This window comes from Cornus florida, unplaced genomic scaffold (assembly GCF_030987335.1).
Source record: "Cornus florida cultivar Cherokee Brave unplaced genomic scaffold, ASM3098733v1 CherokeeBrave_3.0.0_Hap2_Chr11, whole genome shotgun sequence".
NCBI lineage: Eukaryota > Viridiplantae > Streptophyta > Magnoliopsida > Cornales > Cornaceae > Cornus > Cornus florida.
Window position 1 is genome coordinate 42,091,194 of NW_026775581.1, and position 24,374 is coordinate 42,115,567.

The window sequence follows — 24,374 nt, forward strand, 5'->3', positions numbered from 1 at the left end:
TTCCCTTGGGACGATCCCTACTCACTCTAACTACAGTAATAGTTAGTAGTGGTAGTGGCATTCTATAAATTTAAACTTAGCCACATTTCATTTCACACACCACACCTTATTGCAATTTGGTGCACACGACGACAAGTGAACACCAAAATGCAATCAAAATTCTCAGTTTTAACTTAATCTAACAAGCCTTTAGAGACTAAGATTTTGACACGAGGCAAGGAAGCATGACCTAAGCAAGAGTGCCACAATTCAAGAGAACGAGAATTGACATGTGTAGGTGTAACAGAGATGGTGGAAGTAGGCAGATGAAGAGATAAGAGTTCGAACAATCGACCAACCTTATACCCAGTCCCAACAATTTGTACAGTCCGAAGATCATATACAACACATCCATTAAAATTATGCATTCTGATGCGTATTTTGGAATCAAAATAAATTTAGAAAACTTTAAAATTAAGATCTCATATATATGCAATGCACTACTTAATTTGTGAGTGTTGCATCATAATATAAATTTATCTTTTACCCTTTATGTAGAAGATTATCAAATTGACCTTTTGGAATGTTTTTATCTACCTAAAAGTTTGAACAAAAATACACTACACAAGTTTTGATTTACAAAATTAGCCAACTTACTCCTCTAGTCTTTTCTCACCGACATTAACTTCTAAACCATTTCTTTGTGTATTCCCTCTATTAGTCTATTTAATTGGCTCCTCCGTCGTTAGTATATTTAATTGGCTCCTCTGTCGTTACTCAATTTAATAATGAGGCAGTAGCGTCTCTCAACACCTTTCGTTAACGAAAACGAAATCAACTTGGTTAAGACCTCTCTGCCTTCAAAAGCATTTCTCCAAAATGTACTAATATTCTAACTCATGCATAGATTACGCCGTCCCTTCCATTCCTTTTCCTCCTGGAACAAAACAGCTAGTAATTTGATTAGAAGGCGTGTTTATAGCCTTACTGGGGAGTCTAGATTGACCCGAGAAGTTTCTGATCTTGAAGTCTAAACCTGTGCGCACAGGCGAGAGATACAACGTTCCCATCGATTTCTTGATCCAATCTGAGTAATGGGTTGGTTTGAATTCTCGAACTGTTTGCTTGTTTTGAGGTTTTGATTTTGTGGGTGGGAGACTCCGAATACAATGCTTCCTTGCTCCAATCCGTTTGATGGGTCGTTTTGAATTCTTGATCTGGTTGTGAATTGTGGACGGAGCCGGTGAAATATGCGGCGGCGGCCGGCCGACTACCGGCGCCCGGTTCGAAGGAAGTTCTCGTGTTGGATCTGTGTTCTCCTCTGCCTGTTCTCTGTTGCTGGGTTTTCTTTGTTTGTGCTTCATCACCATCATCATGATGAAGATCGGGTCGAACAGCCCATGCTGGTAAGCTAGTGAAAATCAAATTCATACTTGGTTCTGTTTCATTTTTGCTTATATTGTCATTTGTTTCTTTTTAATCGCTGGTGTTTTCAATATGGGTAATGTTGATTTTCCCCTGGAGATGCATCTAATCTGAGAACGTATCTTGTTTTATTGAACACTAGAGTTTGATGCTATGTCTGTCAATTTGGAATTGGAAGAATTAGGAGCTTATTCTTTAATTTCATATGATGAAGACTAGAAAGATTTCCAATTTGATGTTATGAAGAAATAAAACTGTTTTCTGTTGGTTCTTTTGGTGTTGTTTTTCGAGTAGACCTTAAAATATATTTGTATTTAGAGGTGATTAATATGGAATTCCTATGTGTCCACCTTTTGTAAAAACGATTTCGATTATCTCATGAACAAATGAAAATGAACATCAATATGCTTTGTCTCGCTTGATGAACTTTGTTTTTTGCCAAGTAAATAATACTCTAACTATTCCAATTTACCTTTATGTGCTCTTATGAAATCCATAAGTCACAAACTAATCCATGAAGCCAAAAAGCCTCCTTGATGGCTTTAGACATTGTCATATATATCCCCTCAGTAGTTGATAAAGCATTAGTAGAGATTGTACCATCAGACATCCATTTGAACTTGAAGCTAATATAAAGACGTATGTTGTACTAGACCATCAATTATTCAAACCACCTGCATATTCTGAATCCTCATAACCACGAACATGAGAATCTGAAGTACCATTTGTTAGAACATAGAGGCATGTGTTGGCGAATTTCATAGCCAAAGTCTCATGGAGTTGTAATCCTATTTGTTTTGAGTCATGTCCAAATTCAAGTGTCAAAGTGCGGAAGAAATCATGAATGATCAGACACAGCCTCACACTCTCCTAGTTAGAATTTTGGGGACTCTTAAAAAATGGTTTGGAAACTTTATTAATGTTTCAAAATTATTTGTGTTATAGTTAAAAAGTTCCAAAATGCATATGTACATGCATTTGAAATCCAATACAAGCAATCCAGAGGGTTATGAACATGTACATAACTTCTGACATGCATTGCACTTACTCTAGAGATTTGAGTAGCATTTAACCAGTCCTCCAAGCACCTGTATATTATTGTGGATAATTGGTTTTAAGAGTTCCTAATTATTTGATACATGTTCTAATGAACTTCAAACTTCATGAATATTTCCATGTTGAGTTTTGATTAACTCTAATAAGATTTGATCGTGTTATGAACTCTGTATAAACAAGTTTTAAGGTCGCTGAAGTCTCTCTCTGCCCTTTTACATACTATTCCTACTCAAAAGGAATTCAACACAAAGATGCTTGCTTTCAGGTTTTTAAGTTTCTATACACCCCTTTAGCGGACTATGGATCGACACATGCTTCTGTACAAGAGTGTTAGCTTGTGTATGTTAATTGATTGTTCAAGAAACTGAACTTTATATAGAGATTTAGAGAATGATCAACAACCCATACCGTCAATCTTCATCAGCTTTTGTTAAGAAGATTGCTACATGATCACTACAATCCATTGAGAGAGTCATTAGCATTGACAGAGAGTAGGAAGTGATCTTGAGAGAACAATTGTAAGTCTGAGGCGCACAACAGTTGGACTCATGAGAAATGAGTGGGAACTAGGTGTAAGACTAAGACATTGGCAACCACTGACTTGTCTAGTGTAATGGATAAGTCTGTGTCGGAGTATAGGGCTGTACTTCAAATTCATAGTGGATTGATGAGCCTGAGATGGTAGTCTGTGGCATTTCCCGGTTTGGGATTTCCACATAAAAATAAGGTGTGTTTCTTTTACTTTGTTTTACATTATTTTTAAACGCTAATTGCTTAGATTTCATATGAGTTACGTACTTGCATTTACTTTAAAATCTTGTAAAAAGAGCATTCGAGAAGTTGAGAACTGTTCATCCCATTGTGAAGCTTCTACTTGCACACTCGCCTGATTCAGTGCAGTGTTGGTTATTGTCAGGAGTTTGATCTTTGAAAATTTCCAAAAGCTTCTTTTCTGACTCCTTTCTTTCCATTGTTTTTTTCGGTTATGGGAAACATGTGTCACAAATGAGAGGGTGGATCAGTTTCATGAACTCCTTTTTTTGATGGAATGGGACCCTACTTGTTAAAGGTGCGTTTAGGCTCCAAAAAAGCTCCAGCCTCGACAAATCTCAATCAAAATGCCTCAACCTATTACAGGGTAGATGTAACGGGCTGGGTGCTTCGCGATCCAACCGAAAAGGTTAAGCTACTAAGTGGAGCTAATACCCAACCCATTTATACCCGTTTTACTTCCCATCCAGATCCGATGTGGTTGGGACAAGACTCTCTTTGTAACATTCTCCCCCACCCGAACACGCAACGCTCTTGTTGGGGTCGGGCCACCCTGTCTACCTAGGAAGAAGACCCGAACGCCTCCGGACTGATTGTTTGGCGTGACACCGGATTAAGTACTAGTCTGGCTCTAATACCAATTATAACGGGCCGGGTGCTTCGCGATCCGACCCAAAAGCTTAAGCTCTTAGGTGGAGCTAATACTCAACCCATTTATACCCATTTCTCTTCCCATTCGGATATGATGTGAGTGGGACAAGACTCTCCTTGTAACACTAGACCCCTTTATTCAAGCTTACATAGGGCATTCAGGCTCGCGCTTAAATAGGATGTAGAACGCAAAAGCTCTTGTACCAATTGATATAGAACACAATAAGATAGATAGCTCTGCTGTGATACAATATTAGAATTAGAGTGAAAGAAGAAGATGATAATTAGAAGATGAGATGAGGCTAGAAGAAAAGGGGAGAAACAAATGAATGGGGTGAGGAAATAGAGACGCTAAACTGACTGAGGGGTAAGAAAAGCAAGAATAGAGGAAGAAGAAGAGAGGGAAACCTCTAAGACTCACTAGTCTCAATCCAAAACTCAATTCAGAACTATTATTCAAACTGAATATTTGTGTTACGTATATGCCTATTTATAGGCATCAAAAGCTTCCTTAATAACTAAGGAAACATGTTATGAAATAAGGATCGAATAGGAGTTTATGAGAACAAAGAGAAAATTAATGACAAGAAATTAAAATGGCACACACACAAACGAGATAAGAATTTACGTGGTTCGGCTATGCCAACGTCTACGGGGAGAAGACAACAATATTTCACTATGGAAATAAAGAGATATAAGGCAAAGTGGCTCACACCCAAAACCCAAATGCACCCACATACTCTCACTCTATAACTTATATTACAAAATGCTCATTGATGATCTGGGATGCTTCAACACCATGGAGAGTAAGGCTATTTATAGCCAAATAAATGGGTCACCAAAACAACTGATGCTTGCTTCAAGTTGGTGTCTACGAATTCTCGGTGACCAAGAATTCTTGCTGATCACACATTCTTGGTTGCCAAGAAAAACTGATGTAAGTGATGATGTAATTGAGCCACAAAAGTTAACAAATCTCCACCTTGGCAAAAATTCAAATTAGCCACTGTATCTCTGCAAAACAACCTATCTTCTCCACAAAACAAATTAATTAAGAATTTTAGTTAAGTTTGAGTCATCCTCAAACTTAACCCTCGGACTCTCATTCTTCAACCCATGCATGCCTTGCGCAGCCACAAGCATACCTACAGTTTTTTGGCCAAACTCTAAGCGTTGATCAAAAACACCATAAGAAATTCCAAGTTTGACATCTCCTTCAGCAACCTTCTCCAATCGCCCACAAACCACCGGTTGGAAATGAAAAGTCATCTTCTCACCCTTATGGAGAATAGGATGTTCTTGACTTTTTCTCGCATCTCTATTGTGACCAACTACTTGCCTCCCACACATCTTAATGGCACTCGAATGGACTATCTCATTGCCACCAAGATTATTGCAAGTCAATATCACACATATCCTCATAGGTCTGCCTCCTTGTAAGGACTGCTGTAATTTTGGTTGTTATCTGAAAACGGATTTCATTCTCCCACCATGTTGTGTTGTCCCCTCACAACCCTTTTGAGAACTAGGATCGTCACTCCTCTTTCTAACTCTTCTTTTGCCAAGACCCGAATGCAAATTTCTGCTAACTGTAGAAGACCCTATAGAAGCTCCACCTGTTACTGTATTTTCTTGGAGAAGATACAAAATTTTCACCTTGGTGCCCTGTAGCACCACAAGAGAAGCCGTCACGACCATTAGTACTCCACCCTCTGTTACAACCTAGTAACCTTTGGAGTCTAGCACACTTACTGAAATAAGATTCATCTTCAGATCCAGTACATATCGCACATCTGACAATGTTCTCACCAACCCATTGTGCACCTTGATCTTGACTGTTCCTATTCCCAAAATTTTGAAAGCTTTCCCGTCCGCCGTCAAAATCGAACCACCTTTCACCTCTTTATAGGAAGAGAAAGAATCCCTACTGGGACACATATGAACAGAACAACCAGAATCAAGAATCCAACTGTCATTAAATGACATACCTGAACACAAGGTTGTCATGAGAACATATTCGTCACTTTCCGAATCACTCGTTGTAGCAGTTGCCACAGAAGCTACTTCCTGAACCTTCTCTTTGCCATTCCCATTCTTTGCCTTTAATTTGGGACAGTGCTTGATGATGTGCCCTATCTCGTGACAGTAGTAACATTCCACATTTTTATGAGATCTAGATTTGCTCCTACTACCAGAACTCTTTGTCTCACTTTTGCCTCTTACAAATAGATCTTCGACTTGTTCATATCCAATATTCCCAAACACCTTTTTCCATTACTCCTGAAAGTTCAATGAGGATTTAATATCCTCTATACTAATAGTATCTTTTCCATAGAGCAATGTGGTAACAAAATGCTCATAGGAAGGAGGCAAAGAACACAATAAAATAAGGGCTTGATCCTCGTCATCAATTTTAATATCAGTATTTTTCAAATCCATAATAATAAAATTGAAATTATCAATATGCTTCTTAAGAGGCATATCTTCCTTCATACGAAGGGTGTAGAGTCTCTATTTCAAGTAAAGTCTGTTGGTGAGAGGTTTCGTCATATACAGACTCTCCAATTTCAGCCACAACTTTGCCGCCATGTCTTTATCAATAACTTCATGCAGCACCTCATCAGCTAAATTCAAAATAATCGCACTGCACGCCTTTTCATCGACCTTATCCTTGTCTTTATTGGACATAGTTGTTGGCAACTTGTCCTTCTCGAACAACACCTTCTTTAGACCTTGCTAAGTCAGTAGGGTTTGCATCTTAATGCGCCAAAGACTGAAACTAATCTTGCCATCAAATTTCTCAATCTCGTATTTGGTCGACATCTCAAAAAAACTCCCCAAAAATTACCTGGTGAATAATATCGTATTTGTGAACAGTACCGTACGTAACGGTATCTATACACAATATACACGAACCCGAGCTTTGATACCAGTTTGTTATGAATAAGGATCGAATAGGAGTTTATGAGAATAAAGAGAAAATTAATGACAAGAAATTAAAATGGCATGCACACAAACGAGACAAGGATTTATGTGGTTCGGCTATGCCTACGTCCACGGGGAGAAGACAGGCTGTTTTGCAGAGATACAGTGGCTCATTTGAATTTTCGCCTAGGTGGAGATTTGTTGACTTTTGTGACTCAATTACATCATCACTTACATCAGTTTTTCTTGGCAACTAAGAATGTGTGATCAACAAGAATTCGTGGACACCAAGTTGAAGCAAGCATCAGTTGTTTTGGTGACCCATTTATTTGGCTATAAATAGCCTTGCTCTCCATGGTGTTGAAGCATCCCAGATTATCAATGAGCATTTTGTAATATCAGTTATAGAGTGAGAGTTTGTGGGTATATTTGGGTTTTGGGTGTGAGCTACTTTGCCTTGTATCTCTTTATTTTCATAGTGGAATATTGTTCTGTCTTCTCCCCGTAGACGTAGGCATAGACGAACCACGTAAATCCTTGTCTCGTTTGTGTATTTGCCATTTTAATTTCTTGTCATTAATTTTCTCTTTGTTCTCATAAACTCTTATTCGATCCTTATTTCATAACAAAACACAAAATATCTAAGACACCTTAATCACTAAGAAAATATAAAATATTTCAGTCAAATACACAAAAAAATATCTCTGCAAGAACATTAAATGCAACCTTTATCTGCAGACATAGAATCCAGGTTGCATAACATTGAATCCAGCTTGCATTCAGCTTTATCTTGAGTGCAGCCTTTATAGAACATTGAATCCAGCCTTCTCATGAGCTGGATACAGCTTGTAAGATAGTCACATGTGGCCTACAGGCCTATATATATGTATCAGAGCTTTTGCATTCTACGTCACTCTCCTTTTTAGAGAAGCCATTCACAATTGATCATCTTCACCTTCACTTTTCTATCTATGGCATATAGGTGTAGCATTTATTTTGAGATGCTGGGTCTGCATTAGGTTATTCCACCACATATCTTAATCTTGGCTTCTTTTTTCTGTGGTTGGCTCGGGAAGTGTTAAATTATAAGGATTTCTTATAACAGCTTCCATCTAATAGTTTTTAAGAAAGGAATGGAAGAATTTCCATTGCCTTTTATCCAAGGTAAGAGTCCATATTACAATCCTTCCTTTGGGTATAAACTCTCAAGGAACTTGAAGGAGCTGAATTTTCTGATATAATCAACATTATCCACGTAAAGTGGATTAATATTAAGTGGATTTAGATATTTGTTGGTGTCCTAAGGTATTGAAGGAGCTGCATTTTCTGATATAATCAACAGTATCCGTGTAAAGTGGATTAATATTACCTTCTTTTTTTTTTTTTTTTTTTTTTTTTTCCTGAATAATATTACTTGGATTTAGATGGCTGTTGGTGTCGTTAGGGCATCTCTGTGATATATCTTTTTCTTCTGTTCTTGTTTGCTTCTTTTCTTTCTTTTTTTTTACTTGAGAAATTAGTATCTCAGGATACACTTAATCATATATTTGGAATAGCGGTCTGCCTGCATTGCATCATCAACTTGGCGCTTCATATTGCCAATATGCCAAGGAAATAGAAATGTTGATTATCCTATGTTTAGTAGTCCTTACTATAATAAAAAATAAATATCTGGAGTCATAAATGTTACTAGCCGGTACTAGTCCCACCTATATGGGATGCTGAAGAGCAAGAGTAGTGAGAGACAGGCCCGACTTAAGGTATTATGCAGTATTTTGCACAAAGTGGTTGCTTATGTAACTATGCAAGTCGAACACATGAAGGTGGGCCTAGCCCTTGTAAGAAAAACCTAGAAAACTAATTGTAATTATGAATCTTTAGCACCAACTTATTTACAATAGTTAGAATATACTTATGAGTATTCTCGTTTTCTCTTAGTGGTTACTTCACCAAAAGTGGCTACAAGAGGAGGTTGTATGCACAAGAGGGAATAGGAATCATGACTGCCTTGTGCCCCTAATGGCCAAGTTAACTATATGGACATCATTAAGCGACCATTGAAAATGGCCAAAAATCACTGCCTGCTTACACAGGGAAGTAAGCAACAAGGCTGCTTCTAAAGCAAGGGAACCTTAACTACACTAGTGAGCATTGGAAGATTGTGTAGACATCACAAAGGTGACATATTCTTTGCACCATTTGGAGCAATTTATTTGGTCATTCTAGCAAGTTTGTCTTGAGTTGGTTTTGGAATTTAGGGAAGAGTGGAAGACGTTCTGAAGATATCGAGCTATCATAACTGAATGAGGATTAATGGATGTGATTCAGCAAGGGAGTGCCATCTCTGGAGGAGCTTGGACGTATAGTTAAATCACTAATGAGATTGAAGCTCGCTTTTTGGCCCTTAACTATTTAAGCTCGCTTGATTTCCTATCTAGGAAGGTAGCATTCATTGTAGAAGCCTTTATCTTTCTTGTTGTCTTCAGGTTGTCTTTGGTGTATATTGTTATTCATTCTCCAATTAAATTTAAGCGGACTTATGTACTTCTCTAATGCATGAGTGTGGTCTGCCTATCGGCCCAGCACGGCACTCTAGGTCTATTTTTACAATGAATGAGTTCTGTTTTTCATAATTATAGCGAGGGAGGATTCATTCAAGAGTACGTCATTCCAGACAAACCACCAAAATGAAAATAGGAATCTGAAATGTGGACAATATCATGAAAGAAGTTCCCCTAACAAATAATGAGATAAAGAATCCTTCCACCACATGTCAAGGATATGCTTTCCCTTGGAGATTGCTCCTCTTTTTCAGTATAGCTTTTATTTCTTGTCAAGCAAAAAGGAGAAACCTATTGAGTCACTTAGTTAAATATGAATGCAAATTAAGAATCACCAGGGTATTACAACCATGTTATCCCTGGTTGAATGCTGTTCTGTTACAAAAAAAAATTACTTATTCAATGAGAGGAAAAAATGTCCTTGAGCTGTTTTAGTTAATAAGAATCATCATTGTCCAGAGCAGGGGTATCTCAATTATGATAGATTCTTGAAAGTGAGGGACCATCATTGTCCAGAGCAGGGGTATCTCAATTATGATAGATTCTTGAAAGTGGGGGACCAAAACAGACTCCTAAAACAAGTAGGATGATATATATACATAAGATATAGTATCAAAATTGATGTCCTTTTATTTTCGAAAGTGTCATTGCCCATAGTGGGTGAATTCTTTTTTTTTTTTTTTACATTACTGCAACTGAAAATAGACGTTGCATAATAAATTGTATTGATAGTGGGATACATTGTACACCTTACTGTCGAAGTGGTGCAGTGCTGGAACTGGTTGCGTGGGGAAAAAAGAAAAGAAAAAAAAAGGGCTGCTTTCGCAAGTATATTCATATAATATAATAATGTAACACATGAACACGTCATGCGAAAGCATTTATTTACATTTAAATAAAATCTAAATTAAAAAGTTATAGAATCAAAATCTTAATTTTATGACTGGAAGATTTGTTTTTCAATTGATTTTTTTATCAACAATGGGTTGTTTATTACACGATTACACCGCCAACCACCTCTAATGACTTTGTTGCTACTTAAATGCCCCATTTCGATTCATTTCTTGAAATATTTTTCAAAATTCTTATAGTTCAATGTCTTTCTCCTCCTGTTAGTTTTTGGATTAATAAATTTATACACACAAAGGTGTGTGTGTATATATATATATACACACACAAACATATGTATATTATAGATCCATTTAAGTTGATTGTATATGTATGTATACATACACATAACGGAAGTTGAGGTTGCTTAATTTGCAAATGGAGGATAAGCAACAATTACAAAATGGCAAATTATGTTCACCCCTACCCTTTCTTTCTACTTTGCAATGATTTCACACACAACCATTAATCACGATAGTGCAAAAAACTAAGGACCAGAACCCGAGGCTTTGATATTGAATTGTGCATGGCCCACTGATGTAAACCTGGGGGGTGAATAGGTCTTATAGAACAATTCAAACTGATTTTTAAATCAAAGCTGATTACCAATATTCGCAAATAAAAATATAGTAGCAGGGTGTAAAAATCATGCAATTCAAACAATTTAAAGCAGTAAAGAAACAAGTAATGGACACTGGATTTTTACAAGGAAATCTCTTAGAAAGGAAAAATCCATGAGATAGTTCAAGCAAATCAAATTCACTATGAGAAAGGAAGCTTACACCTTAGTTAGCTCCTTGACACAAATGAACGCCAAACCTTTCCCTGAAATTCTTACAGCCATTTGTCCATACATCAAGAGCAACCACTCCTCACGGTTCTGCTTCTTTGGTGAATTCAATCTTAGCCAATAGCCACTAGTCGTCCATTTGTCAATCTGGTTGTTAGTGATTGAACTTTTATGTTGAAATACTTCGGGAGTACGCAAAAACAATGTCCACACATATAAATACATGTACCAAAGCCAATGTATATGATGAATGTAAAAGAAAGATTCACATGCAAAAACCTCACAAAGATCTCTCAAAAATATATATATTAGATGTGTATGAGAGTCGTATCTTGGATGTCTCTTCTGTATTTTTAGATTTTCCCATGCCTAGAGGTTAAGAGAAAATAGGAGGCTGTTTGGTTTAGTTTTTTTTAGAACAGTTTTCTATTTAAATTATAAAAAATAAAAAATAAAAAATAAAAAATAAATATAAAAATAAAAAAAATTCTAAAAATTACATTGGTTTACAGTTCTAAAAACAGATTTTTGAAATTCAGTTAAAAAAAAAAGGTCTGCTTTCATAGAAGAAGTCATTTATAATTCTCTTAAAATAGTTATCTGTTTTTTGAGTTCTTGAGAACTATTTTAGAAATTGAACTAAAACAGGCCCTAGGTTTTAGGTTTTTGGTATGCTTAAAACCAAACAAGAAATTGTTGTTCTGAACAACTCAATTGATCGAATTGGATGTCGATGAAACAACAGTCTAGAAGCCCTTGATCAATCCAACCTTTCTGCAGATTTATACCTAGAAAACAATTGATAAAAAACCCTAGATACGCAATGCATGAACCCTAATTTGTGGGAGAACATCTATGTGTCAAATGACCCTTTTATACTTTGTGGCTGAAGAATACCAATTTACCCTTTGATGCATCATGTATTCCATCTTCAATCTTAACAGGTAACTAACTCATAACCAATTTCTAAACTATCTAGAAATTAAACAGAAGTAAAGACTCGAGTTTTGATCTATGTTAGCAGTGTCAATGTGTCCTTTTGCGGAATTTGACATGTCCAACGCGTGGATACATACCCATACCCAACACACATACCCGAGTCCATGTAACAAAGGTTTCGATCTACGAAATTTGCCTACATAAGTCCTATTAACCTAAATAAAACCATAGTACTTTCGAAGCGCCATTCCCTTTTGTTCGGAACTCTCAAAGCCTCATCTGATGGGAAAATAGAAATTAAACAAAAAGAATCCCCACATAAAGAACTCAAAATCACCCGCCTCGAGGTTGACTTGTTGGTTAAGGTCTATCACCAACGGTGATATTAAGTCATTCCTCTCTCCCTCATGGATGCTTAAGTATCTGTTTAATTGAGTTTTACAAGATTCGGTCCACTTGCACTGCACAACCAATTGTGTCTTTGCTTCCACTGGCATCTTCGATGGTGATAGTGGTGGATTCAGGTTTGGGGATCTGAATTGGGAAATAATTGGATTAGGTGGTGGTGACCATAGGTTTGAAAGGTAGTTGGCTCATGGTCTCTTGGCCTCGCAATCTCATCAGTCTCTTCATTCACGGACGGAGGAGGTTGGTGGAGGCTTGGGTGGCACAAATAGAAAGTGGAGGTGATGGGTAGTGTTAGCAGTGTGCGGAAGTGGAGGGGAGACACTAACAAGGAGTTGGTGATGGTGGCAGTGGGAGGAGGTGCTGGCAATCATGTGATCATTTTTCTGTTCCATCAAATACTTTGCTTGTCTTGATCAAGTTATAGTTAAAAATGCCGAGGTGGGTTAATTGGACGGACCTTTAATAAAATGTTAAAAGATGTTCTGCAGTTTAGTAATGGGGCTAATTTGCAGGAATTCGCAGTCTTAATACATTATTGCCTATCACATGGTGTTTCATGCTTCACTAGATGCAAAAATTTGAGCTCCGAAGAACAAGTGTCAGTTCCACACTAGTTTATATGATAAAATTATGGCTGGTAATCTGCTAGTAATAATTAGAAAATTGTTGTAATAAACAGGATGAATATCTGTCCCAGTTATCTTTATTTTAAGTTGGAAGAGGTGACGAAGTACATTATGTCAAGTTCTATCTATCCAGGGACGGTGCCCCCCTCAAATGATTTTTTGTTCTAAAAAGTCCCCCTTGCCTAGGCTGGCCCATTAATTTATATATATATATATATAGGCATCTAATTTGTAAAGTATTACATAGTGCCCCCTGACAGTAAATCCTGGCTCTGTCCCTGTAGCTATCATGACTTTGCTTATAGAGATATCAAAGTCATATCTGGTAAGCTTGTTCACTCCTCCACTGTCATAAATCTAGATCTGTCAAAGTAATCTACACTAGTTTGCTGACCGGTAATGATAGAATCAAATATATTGATCAATGCAACATGGCTGTATTGATATCCTTTTTTTTTTTTTTTTTTGGGTGAGATGTAGCATATATGGCTTTTTTTTATTTGTTACATTTCAATTCCCTAATAAGTTTTTCTGTAGGCCCATTCAATTTTATTGCTTTACATGCTGTTCTTACCTAATGAGTTGTTTCATTGCTTGTGGTTTTTTAATTAAATGTTTGAGGGCTAACCCATCATGTGATTTCTTCCCTTTGCCAGGAGAAAAGTGCTGGAAATGAACACATTGCCCATGAGCATTTAAATTTTACTGAAGAAGTATTAAGTGCTAATTCATATGCCAGGCAATTGGCGGAACAAATGACACTTGCAAAGGCTTATGTCATTATTGCAAAAGAGCACAATAACCTTCATCTTGCTTGGGAGCTTAGTTCAAAGATCAGAACTTGCCAATTTTTGCTCTCAAAAGCTGCCATGAAGGAAGAGCCCATCACACTCGATGAAGCAGAACCAATCATTAAAAGCCTCTCGTCTCTAATCTTTAAGGCACAAGAAGTCCATTATGACATTGCAACCACAATAATGACAATGAAATCCCATATTCAAGCCCTTGAAGAGCGTGCTGGTGCAGCAGCAGTTCAAAGTACCGTGTTTGCACAATTGGTTGCTGAAGCATTACCTAAGAATCTCCATTGCCTAATTGTTAAACTCATGGCTGATTGGCTTAATACAAAGTCCCTACAAGAGTCCGCAGATGAAAAAAGGAACTCTCCCCGACTTGCAGACAACAATCTGTATCACTACTGCATATTTTCAGATAATCTGCTGGCTGTTTCAGTTGTCATCAACTCTACTGTCTGCAATGCAGACCATCCCAAGCAACTTGTTTTCCACATTGTGACAAATGGAGTCAACTATGGGGCAATGCAGGCTTGGTTCCTAGCTAATGACTTCAAAGGGGCCACAATAGAAGTGCAGAACATTGAGGATTTCACTTGGTTGAATGGTTCTTACTCTCCTGTTGTGAAACAGCTACTTGAGACAGATTCACGAGCATACTATTTTCAAGGGCCTGAAGATTTGAAAATTGAGCCAAAGTTTCGGAATCCTAAGTACCTATCTCTGTTGAATCACCTTCGGTTTTACATCCCAGAGATCTATCCCCAGCTGGAGAAGGTAGTTTTTCTTGATGATGATGTCGTGGTTCAGAAAGATCTCACATCTCTCTTCTCGTTGGATTTACATGGAAATGTGAATGGAGCAGTGGAAACTTGCCTGGAAGCATTTCATCGTTATTACAAGTATCTCAACTTCTCAAATCCAATCATTAGTTCGAAGTTTGACCCACAGACTTGTGGTTGGGCGTTTGGTATGAATGTGTTTGATTTGATTGCATGGAGGAATGCAAATGTGACTGCGCGGTATCATTATTGGCAGGAGCAGAATGTTGATAGGTCACTCTGGAAGCTGGGCACACTTCCCCCGGGTCTCTTAGCTTTCTATGGACTGACAGAGCCACTTGATCGAAGATGGCATGTGTTAGGACTGGGTTATAACCTGAATATTGACAACCGTCTGATTGAGAGTGCAGCAGTCATCCACTTCAATGGGAACATGAAGCCATGGCTGAAGTTGGCTATTGGCAGGTATAAACCTCTATGGGAACAGTACGTGAATCAGAGTCACCCATATCTTCAAGATTGTGTCACAAGTTGAAATGTGATACTTCTCAATTGTGGGTAAATCTTATGCAGTCTTCATTCAATATTTCAAATTATGAAAACTGTAGTGTAGAGTCAGAGATAGAAAATTTTGGCCTTCTGTTAGGAGCTCTTTTCTTTCCTTTTCATCTTTTACTTTAAATATCTAAGGAAAAAAATTAATTCTTATACACCTAAAGGAAAATGTATCAAGGAGTGTGGGGGATTGATTTTTGGTTGTGGGGTTTTCTTTATCTCGTCAAGCTGTAGAATTGTTTGGTTTGTAGCAATTCTTGTAATAATCTCTTAGCTCTTTTGGTTTATAATCCAGTTGAACCCAATATTGTTTCTTTATTTTTTGGTTTATCATTTTCGTTTTTTAAAACTTCAACCAGGTAATATAGTCATTGTTAGATGATTCCGGAATGCATAATTCATGGCTTTGTTATAGTGAATGATGGTTCTCGCTGACATGTTTTGGCTGATGCTTTTGTTTCGTGTTTTTTGCTTTTGCACGAAGTATGTTTGGTAACGTTGTTGTCATTTGAATAGTATCGAAGCATTTCCAAAATTGAGGTCAAAATCAAAATCATCAAAATGATGTTTTTGGTTGCTTCCGCACCGTAGCAAAGTACTGTTCAAAATATATATATGTATATATATAGATTTATATTTTATTTCTAAATTAACATTTTTAATTAAGCCATTCAAATTTTTAAACTTGCAATATTTTTTAACAAACATGCGATTATGTTTTTGCTTTTAACAATTTTGTAACAAATTTACGTTATCAAATAAGTTTTGAAATAGTGTTGAACACACTCTAAAGCATAAACATGATTTTTGCTTCGAATTAAAACAAAAATACAAAGTAACTGTGACTCTAAAGCATAAATATGATTTTTGCTTTGAATTAAAACAAAAATACAAAGTAACTGTGATTCCGCATTACGGTTTGAACTTCATTATTTTCCAATTCTGGAAGTGGGCCGGTTTGGGCTATACGTGGTACTCAAAAAAAGATCGGTTCTGCGAACCTTGGTCCAAATATTGATTAGCAAAGAACCTTAACAAAACACTGATTTCCATTGCACAATTTTCAAAAGAGCAAGTGTCAAAAGAATATTCATTGAAGCTGCCATATGGGATTTTTGATTTTTTTTTATTTATTTATAAATTTATAACAAAGCTAAAACAAATAATATCCAAAGCATGTCAATCCAAACAACAACTTCGATCCATAGCATCCAAAATATTCCACCTAAAAGTCCTAAGCAAAATAGCATCATTACCAAGACAAACAGAGCATTACAATCATTACTGTTCTTAAAAAATTATTTTCATAGTTGCAATTCAAGCAAAGCCTAGTCGCAATTCAAGTAAAGCCTAGGCGTCCGCTTGATTAGATACAACTTTTTTTTATAAAAAGTGAAAGTGAAAGGAGAGTAAAAAATAAAAATAAAAATTCAAATTTTTATCATGTATTTAGTTAGCAAGAAATTTTTTGTGAGTCTAGAAAGAATAAAAGTGAAAAAAAAAAGTAATTATAGTTCCAAAAACTATACAAAGTGGTTTATTTGTATGTGTTTAGAGAAAGAGTTACAAAAATATAGATTAAATGATAATTTAAAAAAATACTCTATCTAAGGGCAAAATAATTCTTTTAATAGTAGAAGCTTAAATGTTTTGCCAAACAGGTTGAAAAACTCTTCTAGCATTATAAGTTATTCTAAAATACAATTTTCAAACACTAACAAATAAGTTAAATAAAAGTAATAGATTATGCTTCTCTTTTTCTTCTGCGTAAAAGCAGAAGCAAAAGTTATGCCAAACGAGTCCTTAATTATAAGATTATTTTGTACTCTTTTGCGACACTATCATATTTCTTGAATTATAAACAAAATTAAAATTTTAAATTCAAAGGTGAAACAATGAACACTATAGTATTTATCTTCTAATGTTTAATAATTAGATATATGTGATATAGGTGCAAGTTTAATTAATAAAAAATTTTGATCCGAAAAATCTTAAGGATAAAAGGTTGAAGTTAATATATATACTTTTAGTCATAAATTAAAAACAAAAAAAAAAAAAGTTCAGTCTAATCGAAATAAAGTACTTCAAACTAAATTAATTTGGCACATCTAATATGAGTTAAAACTATATATGAGTTTGTTACATCTAATGTACCTTGAGTCCTAAAGTCACAAGAAGTTTATGTATAAAAAAAATATATGTATTAATTAAATTATAATTTCAAAACTTGTATACACAGAGACACCAACCTAGTTTTTCACCCAACACTCTGTTACTAAATACTCAGATTTATATATATATATCACTCTCAATCATTATTAATTATGGAAGGAAAAAAATACAATAAAAATTTATTATCAGAAATTTCTCTAACAAGAAACTCCTTCACTTTCTCCATAAACTTCTCTAACAAATGAGTTTCCTTCTTTTTAAAATTGCTTATAAGATAATGTAATACTAATTTAAATGTATATAGTTTTATATGAAATTAAGATATGAAGGCACCACTTTCACAAGAAAAGTAAAATTTCCCATATGTTAGAAAAATTTTAAGAAAAATTAAGGATTTACAAGAAAATTACTTTCATGAAAATTTTCTCTTTCACGCTATCATCTCCAAATCAGCAAAAATAATATCATTCTGTATATCCAGCACATTTAGATCAAGGATCATTGCTAGCCTTTCCAAATTATTTTCCCGTGTGATGGCACCTGAAATGCCCAGTAAGAAAACCTTCAACAAGTGCCTCCGTGAGGTTTAGGCACATGATCTAATTTTACACGACAAATAGCTTGCCAAATTCCTAACAAGAAACAACCACAACATGATTGAATCTGAAAAAATACAGTAACTTATGAAAATCTCAGTTACAAAACCATTATTAGAGATACATTGAATTGATAGAGGGCAAGTCTTCATTTGGACCTTTTATCAAACTACCACTTCAACTCTAAATACCCGTCAAAGGGTCTACCGCTGCTTGTTTAAGGTCTAGCTCATACCTAATTGCTCACCCCTTTCATCCAGAACATCACCCTCCTAGTCCCAAAATTTAGTAATAGCACACAGTTCAACCCAAACATTTTAAGACACCTCAATTACAACTCTTGGGAATCTAAACAAATTTTTTTTTAATCCATGAATTTGATAATATACATCAGTTTATCAACATGCTAAATGGTGAAATCAAATCATAAGCAACTCAGATCATGACCAGACACATGTATAAATATTTCAGCTAATAATCAAGCATTTTGACTACAAAAAAGTCATGTATTTTTTTATTTTTATTTTTTTTCATTGGTAAAAACAAGAAGCCGTACGACATCTACAAGAAACAGACCACAAAAGACAAACAAAGCAAAAGGCACAATCACCCTCCCACAAAAGACAACCAAAGCGAAAGGCACAATCACCAATCCACGGATACAAATTTGGTAACAACCACCAACACTAAAAAAACTGGACCACAGAACACAAAATAACATGACCATTTTTAAGGGATACATGGCCCACCAGATCACACAAGATGTGGCCTTTGCTAGGCAAATACCCAAGGTGCACCAACAGCCACACAACAGCGAAAACATGCTCCAGAAACTGTTGGGAGCTACGTGCCGTAACTTCAGCGCCACACATAGCAAGCCCAAGATGGGACGTTGACTTCCACGATTGACCCAACACTGTAGGACTCGCTAGAAACGGAAGCCCAGAAATCGGCCAAAATTTCAGCAAGCCGGCATCAAGAAGATCAACCCAAGACAGCAGAAGCATAACCGATCCACTACCCAAGTCAGCGGAAGCAGAGCCATGAAAAACCATCAAAGGGGCCTACAGTCTCATGGCAAAAACCCCCATCAAGAAACAGCGCAAAAGGTCGTAAATGCCAACCATAGGAAACAAGGAAACACCAGGAGTCAGATAGAGCCACCCCCACGCACGAACAAAAACATAGATCGCAGGCACATGGATACTGCCTTCAGTAAGATGGGAACCACCAAACCCCATCCAGTGAGTGAAAGTGATGGCCACAGAAAAACGCAAGGGGCGGCTGATTCGCGGAGAGAAAACAAAGCACCACAGAGAGAAGATTAGGACATAAAAGGCAACTAAAAAAATATGAAAAATACCGGGATCAAAGGGAAAGAGCGACAAAGATGGGCCAAGAAGCCAGCTAGCAGTCAAAGCACATGAGTTGCCCACAAGAGGCTCACCGGATCCCCGTCGGCGAGAGCGGCGAATGAAAGCGAGAGTGGACGCCCACCCACATAGAAATGCCAACAAAAACAAACCCATCTTTGAAACACAAAGAGAAACAGAGAACCCCGACACGCGAGGAACAACCCAATCAAAGAAAACCCTCCGAGATGTGAGATGCTAGGGATGGCGATGGCGGCAGCGGCTAGGTTTCGTAAGTCATGTATTTGCAGTAAGCTAAATGGTGAAATCAAATCATAAGGATTTTTTTTTTGGATAAGTAATAATAAAATAAAAAGGCATTCAAAAGGGGAACACTTCCCTTATACAAAAGTGGAACTAGGGCCAATGCCCCAAAGAATCCAAGAAAATAATTAAATCATCAGAAGAGGAGCAAGAACTCCTCTTCACGTAATTGAAAAGAGAACGAAGAATGTAAAGTTTCAGCGTTGCCGTAGACGACTCATTCCCTTCGAACATTCTACTATTTCTCTCCTTCCAGATGCACCACTATACACAATGTGGGATAATTCTCCAAAAATCGTGTACATTCCTTCTCACACGACATCCTCTTCAGACATGAATCAAATCCTTAGTAGATCATGGCATTACCCAATGCATGTCAAACAACCCAAGAATAAGATTCCAACAGTCGTGTGCCACAGGGCAATACATAAAGAGGTGATCAACTGACTCCCCATCTTTCTTGCATAGGCAACACTAATTAACAAAACAATTACCCCTTTTCCTCAGGTTATCAATCGTCGGAATCTTACACCAAACAGCAGTCCAGACAAAGAAAGCTACCCTAGTTGGAGCCATGGATCGCTATATGGTCTTCCATGGGAAGTCACAGTTATCAAAATTAGACAAACATAAGAACAAAGATTTTACTTCAAAATGACTGTGGGAAGAGGGACCCCTTGTCAAATCATCATGACCTCTGCCAATTCCCTTCTGCCGATACAAATGATCCAGAAAAACACATACCTCGTCCAACTCTCAATCTTGAAAAGAACACTGAAAGTGCACGTCCCACGTAATCCCACTACTGTTTAGCCGATAACAATCAGCTACGTAGGCGGGTTTATCAATTGCAATACTGAATAATCTAGGAAATGTATGAGATAATGGTTGATCACCACACCAAAGATCTTCCCAAAAACGAACGTGACTTCCATCACGAACTTTGAATCTGATATGAGCAAAAAAGGCATCCCATCCCTTTCGAATGGATTTCCACATCCCAACTCCTCCCACGAGAGAAACTAGACGTGTAGACTAGCCACCAACCTCTTCCCTAACCCGACAAGAGACTAACCTACGCCAAGGACGATGTTTTTCCCTCCCATAACTCTATAACCATTTACCCAGGAGAGCTTGATTAAAAGGATTTAATCGTCTAATGCCAAGACCACTCAACTTTATAGGCTTGCAATCTTGCTCCCATCTGACAAGGTGATACTTGAACTCGTCACCCTTTCCTCCCCATAGGAAGTCCCTTTGAATTTTTTCAATCCTATCCATAACGGAGCAAGGGATTCGGAACATGATAGAAAATAAGTGGGGAGGCTCGATAATGTACTCTTAATAAGAGTAACTTTACTCCCCTTAGACAAGTATTACTCCTTCTATCCTGCCAATCTCTTCGCATACCTGTTAATCACTGAATTCCAACTCCCCACTATCCGTGAGGAGACCCCTAGGGGCAAACCCAAATAAGGAATAGGAAAAGAACTCACCCTATATCCAAGAACTACAGCTAAAGAAGAAATATCTTGAACATTCCCTACAGGGACAAGCACACTCTTAGCCACGTTTACCTTTAGCCCGAAAACCGCCTGAAAACAAGCCAGGATGCACCTCAAATATCAGAGTTGAGACACATCAGTATCACAGAATACCAGGGTATCGTCTGCAAAAAGTAAATGAGAGATCTCCATTTGAATGACTAGATCTCTACCCACCCTGAAGCCCTTAATAAGACCAAGATCCTCTGCCCTGCGCATAAGTTTGCTTAAGCCCTCCATAACGATAAGAAAAAGGAAAGACGACAAATGATCACCTTGTCTTATACCCCGAGTGCAGCAAAAGAAACCAGTGGGAGAACCATTCACAAGAATTGAAAACTTGACAGACGAAAAACATGTCTCAATCCACTTCCTCCATCTACTTCCAAACCCCATTCTTTCTAACAAATAAAGTAGAAAATTCCAGTTCACATGATCGTATGCTTTCTCAATATCAAGTTTGCATAATATTCCAGGAACACCACTATGCAATCTGGAGTCCACACATTCGCTTGCAATAAGAACTGAATCAAGAATTTGCCGTCCTCCAACAAAAGCGTTCTGGGAATCCGAGATAATCCCATCCATTACTTCCCTCATCCTTAGAGCAAGCACCTTAGCTATAAGTTTGTAAATACAGCCCACTAAGTTAATTGAACGAAAATCATTTATGTTAGAAGCGCCTCCCTTCTTAGGGATAAGGGCAATAAATGAAGCATTTAGCGACTTCTCAAAGACGCCAGTAGAATGAAACTCCTGAAAAGTACCCATTACCTCATTTCTTATTACCGCTCAACTTTTCATTAGAAAATGCATAGTAATCCTGTCAGGCCCCGGAGCTTTGTCCCCATTACAACTTGATAAAGCCTTTAGAACTTCATCTTCAATAAAAGAACTCTTAAGCCTATCTCTATCCAACTCAAAAATAGCCTCAAAAGGGAGACTGTCAACTTTGGGCCTACAAGCTAATGGCTCGGTATAAAGCTTCTGATAAAAAGAAGCGATCCCGATACGCACCTTATCCTCCCTCCACAACTCCACATCTGCCACTCGAATTCGTCCTATATGATTACTCCTTCTATGAGCTTTAGCTAATCTGTGAAAGAATTTTGTGTTACGATCTCCTTTTTTTAGCCAGAGAGCCTGAAATTTTTATCGCCACGAAATCTCCTCCATGATAGCAATCTCAGCAAGAACAACCTGACAGGAAGCTCTCCTAGAACGTAGAGACTCCATATCCCCTCCTGCCTCCTCAAGACGATCAATCTCGAAAAATTCAGCAGGACTTTGTTCTTCCTCCATTCCAAATTCCCCAAAACATCTTTGTTCCACTGTTTAAGAGCAAATTTGAGAGCTCTTAACTTCTTAGTTATCATGAAACTGGGCGAACCTGAAACAATTGCTCACTCCCTCCAAGATCCAACTTTCCCTTAGAAATCCCCCGCTCGCAGCCACATATTCTCAAATCTAAACGGGGATCTTCGATAACACAAACCCCCCATAATCCAAGGCCAAAGGAACATGATTAGAAGTGACCCTTGCTAACACTGCCTGAACGACATCCGGGAATTTCTCTTCCTACTCCCCAGAAATTAAAAATCTATCCAGTCTTAAAGAGTGATTGGATCCCTACCATTTGACCAAGTACAGGCTGCACCTTCCATTAGCAAATCAACAAGAAAATGCTCATCAATTAAAGTTACTAAGCATATGAAAAATACCTAATTTAAAATTTAAGGATGTTACATATCTATTAGGATTCATCAATTAGGATTTCATTAATTCATGTTTTTTATTGGAAAAATATGCATTGATATGCATTAAGAGTTCTTGGAAATTATTACATTTCAGATTTTATAAGCTGGACAGGTCACTTCGATTAATCCAAAGATCAAATAAGGGCTACTGGACACGTGTCGATCAATTGACTGGAAAAGTAGTTTCCTTTTTCATTGAAAAACTCTATAGCCCTAATCCTTTTGCTTCTGTACTTATTTTATAAATACCCAACCACTTCAGAAAGCATATACACATGGAGAATATAATAAAGAGCATCATATTGTGAGGTTATATTGAGTGAAAACAGTTTTTGATTTTAATGCATTACTCATTTTGCGAGTAAATTGGTGAGTGATCATGCATGTGTTGACGATCTTTTGGTAGAATTAGGAATTCAACACAATCAACTTACTCATCTGAGATTGGGTGGATGATTAGTCTGGAGACCAAAGGGCGGCTACTGAAGAAATAGATTGTGTGAGGAACAAAATTTGTCAACAGAACACACTATGTGCTTGGAGACTGAGTGTGAGTTTGGTGGATCAATCTGTGTCAACAGGTAAGTAGGAGTGGCTATTGAAGAAACAGATTGTATGAGGAACAAAATTTTGTCAACAGAGCAAACTATGTGCTTGAAGACTGAGTGTGAATTTGGTGGATCAACCTGTGTCAACAAGTAAGTAGGAGTTCTAGGATTTTGAACTATTAACCTAGTTATATATCCATTTTTTTTTTTTTTTTTTTTTTGACAAACTAGGGGGAGGGGGATTCGAACACGGGCACACTCGCTCGGGGAGTTTAGCGCTCTACCAACTAGGCCACTGGGTAATGCCCAGTTGTATATCTCTTTCATACAGTGGATTTGATCGACTAAGTCCTGTGGTTTTTCCCTTTGATGCGAAGTGTTTACGGCATGATGGATTAACAGATTTTCACTACATTGTTCTAATGAAATTTTTAATTTAAAAATCAGTTAATTAACCAATTAAGACATCTCCCCATCCTTACCCCCCCCCCCCCCCCCAACACACACACACAAAACACCAATCCCAGTTCTACATCATGGACCTCACGCTTAGAGTCCAAGGTTTGGTCCTCGAACTATCACATTTTACTATTATGAAAATAGCAATTGATCAAAAGTTAAGAAGAGGATAAAAAAAAAATATGCATCTTACATTATACATACATATATGGTCCACAAAAAAAAGCACCTATCACAATGATGCCGCGTGTTATTGTCTTAAGAATATAATACTCGTAAACAAGAGCGAAGTTGTAGGCTCAGCAGGGGAAGAAGATGAACTACAGCAGAGAAAATCAGATACAAAACATGAAGACTATCATGTATTTCTCACATTAAAAACTAAGGATTCTGATGCAGCACTTCATACTTAATAAAGTAATATGTACAGAGCATAATGCAGACATAGTTCACTAATACAGAGTGGTCGACA

General features: G+C 37.2%; 1 protein-coding gene across 1 annotated transcript; it reads left to right on the forward strand.

Annotated features, from left to right (window-relative positions):
• Positions 1 to 757: 757 nt before the first annotated feature.
• Positions 758 to 15,569, forward strand: LOC132283148 (hexosyltransferase GAUT11-like). The gene is made up of 2 exons (XM_059785057.1): positions 758 to 1,385; positions 13,676 to 15,569. Exons 1-2 carry the CDS (start codon positions 1,230 to 1,232, stop codon positions 15,128 to 15,130), a joined length of 1,611 nt encoding a protein of 536 aa, XP_059641040.1. The 5' UTR covers positions 758 to 1,229; the 3' UTR covers positions 15,131 to 15,569.
• The last annotated feature ends 8,805 nt before the right edge of the window (positions 15,570 to 24,374 follow it).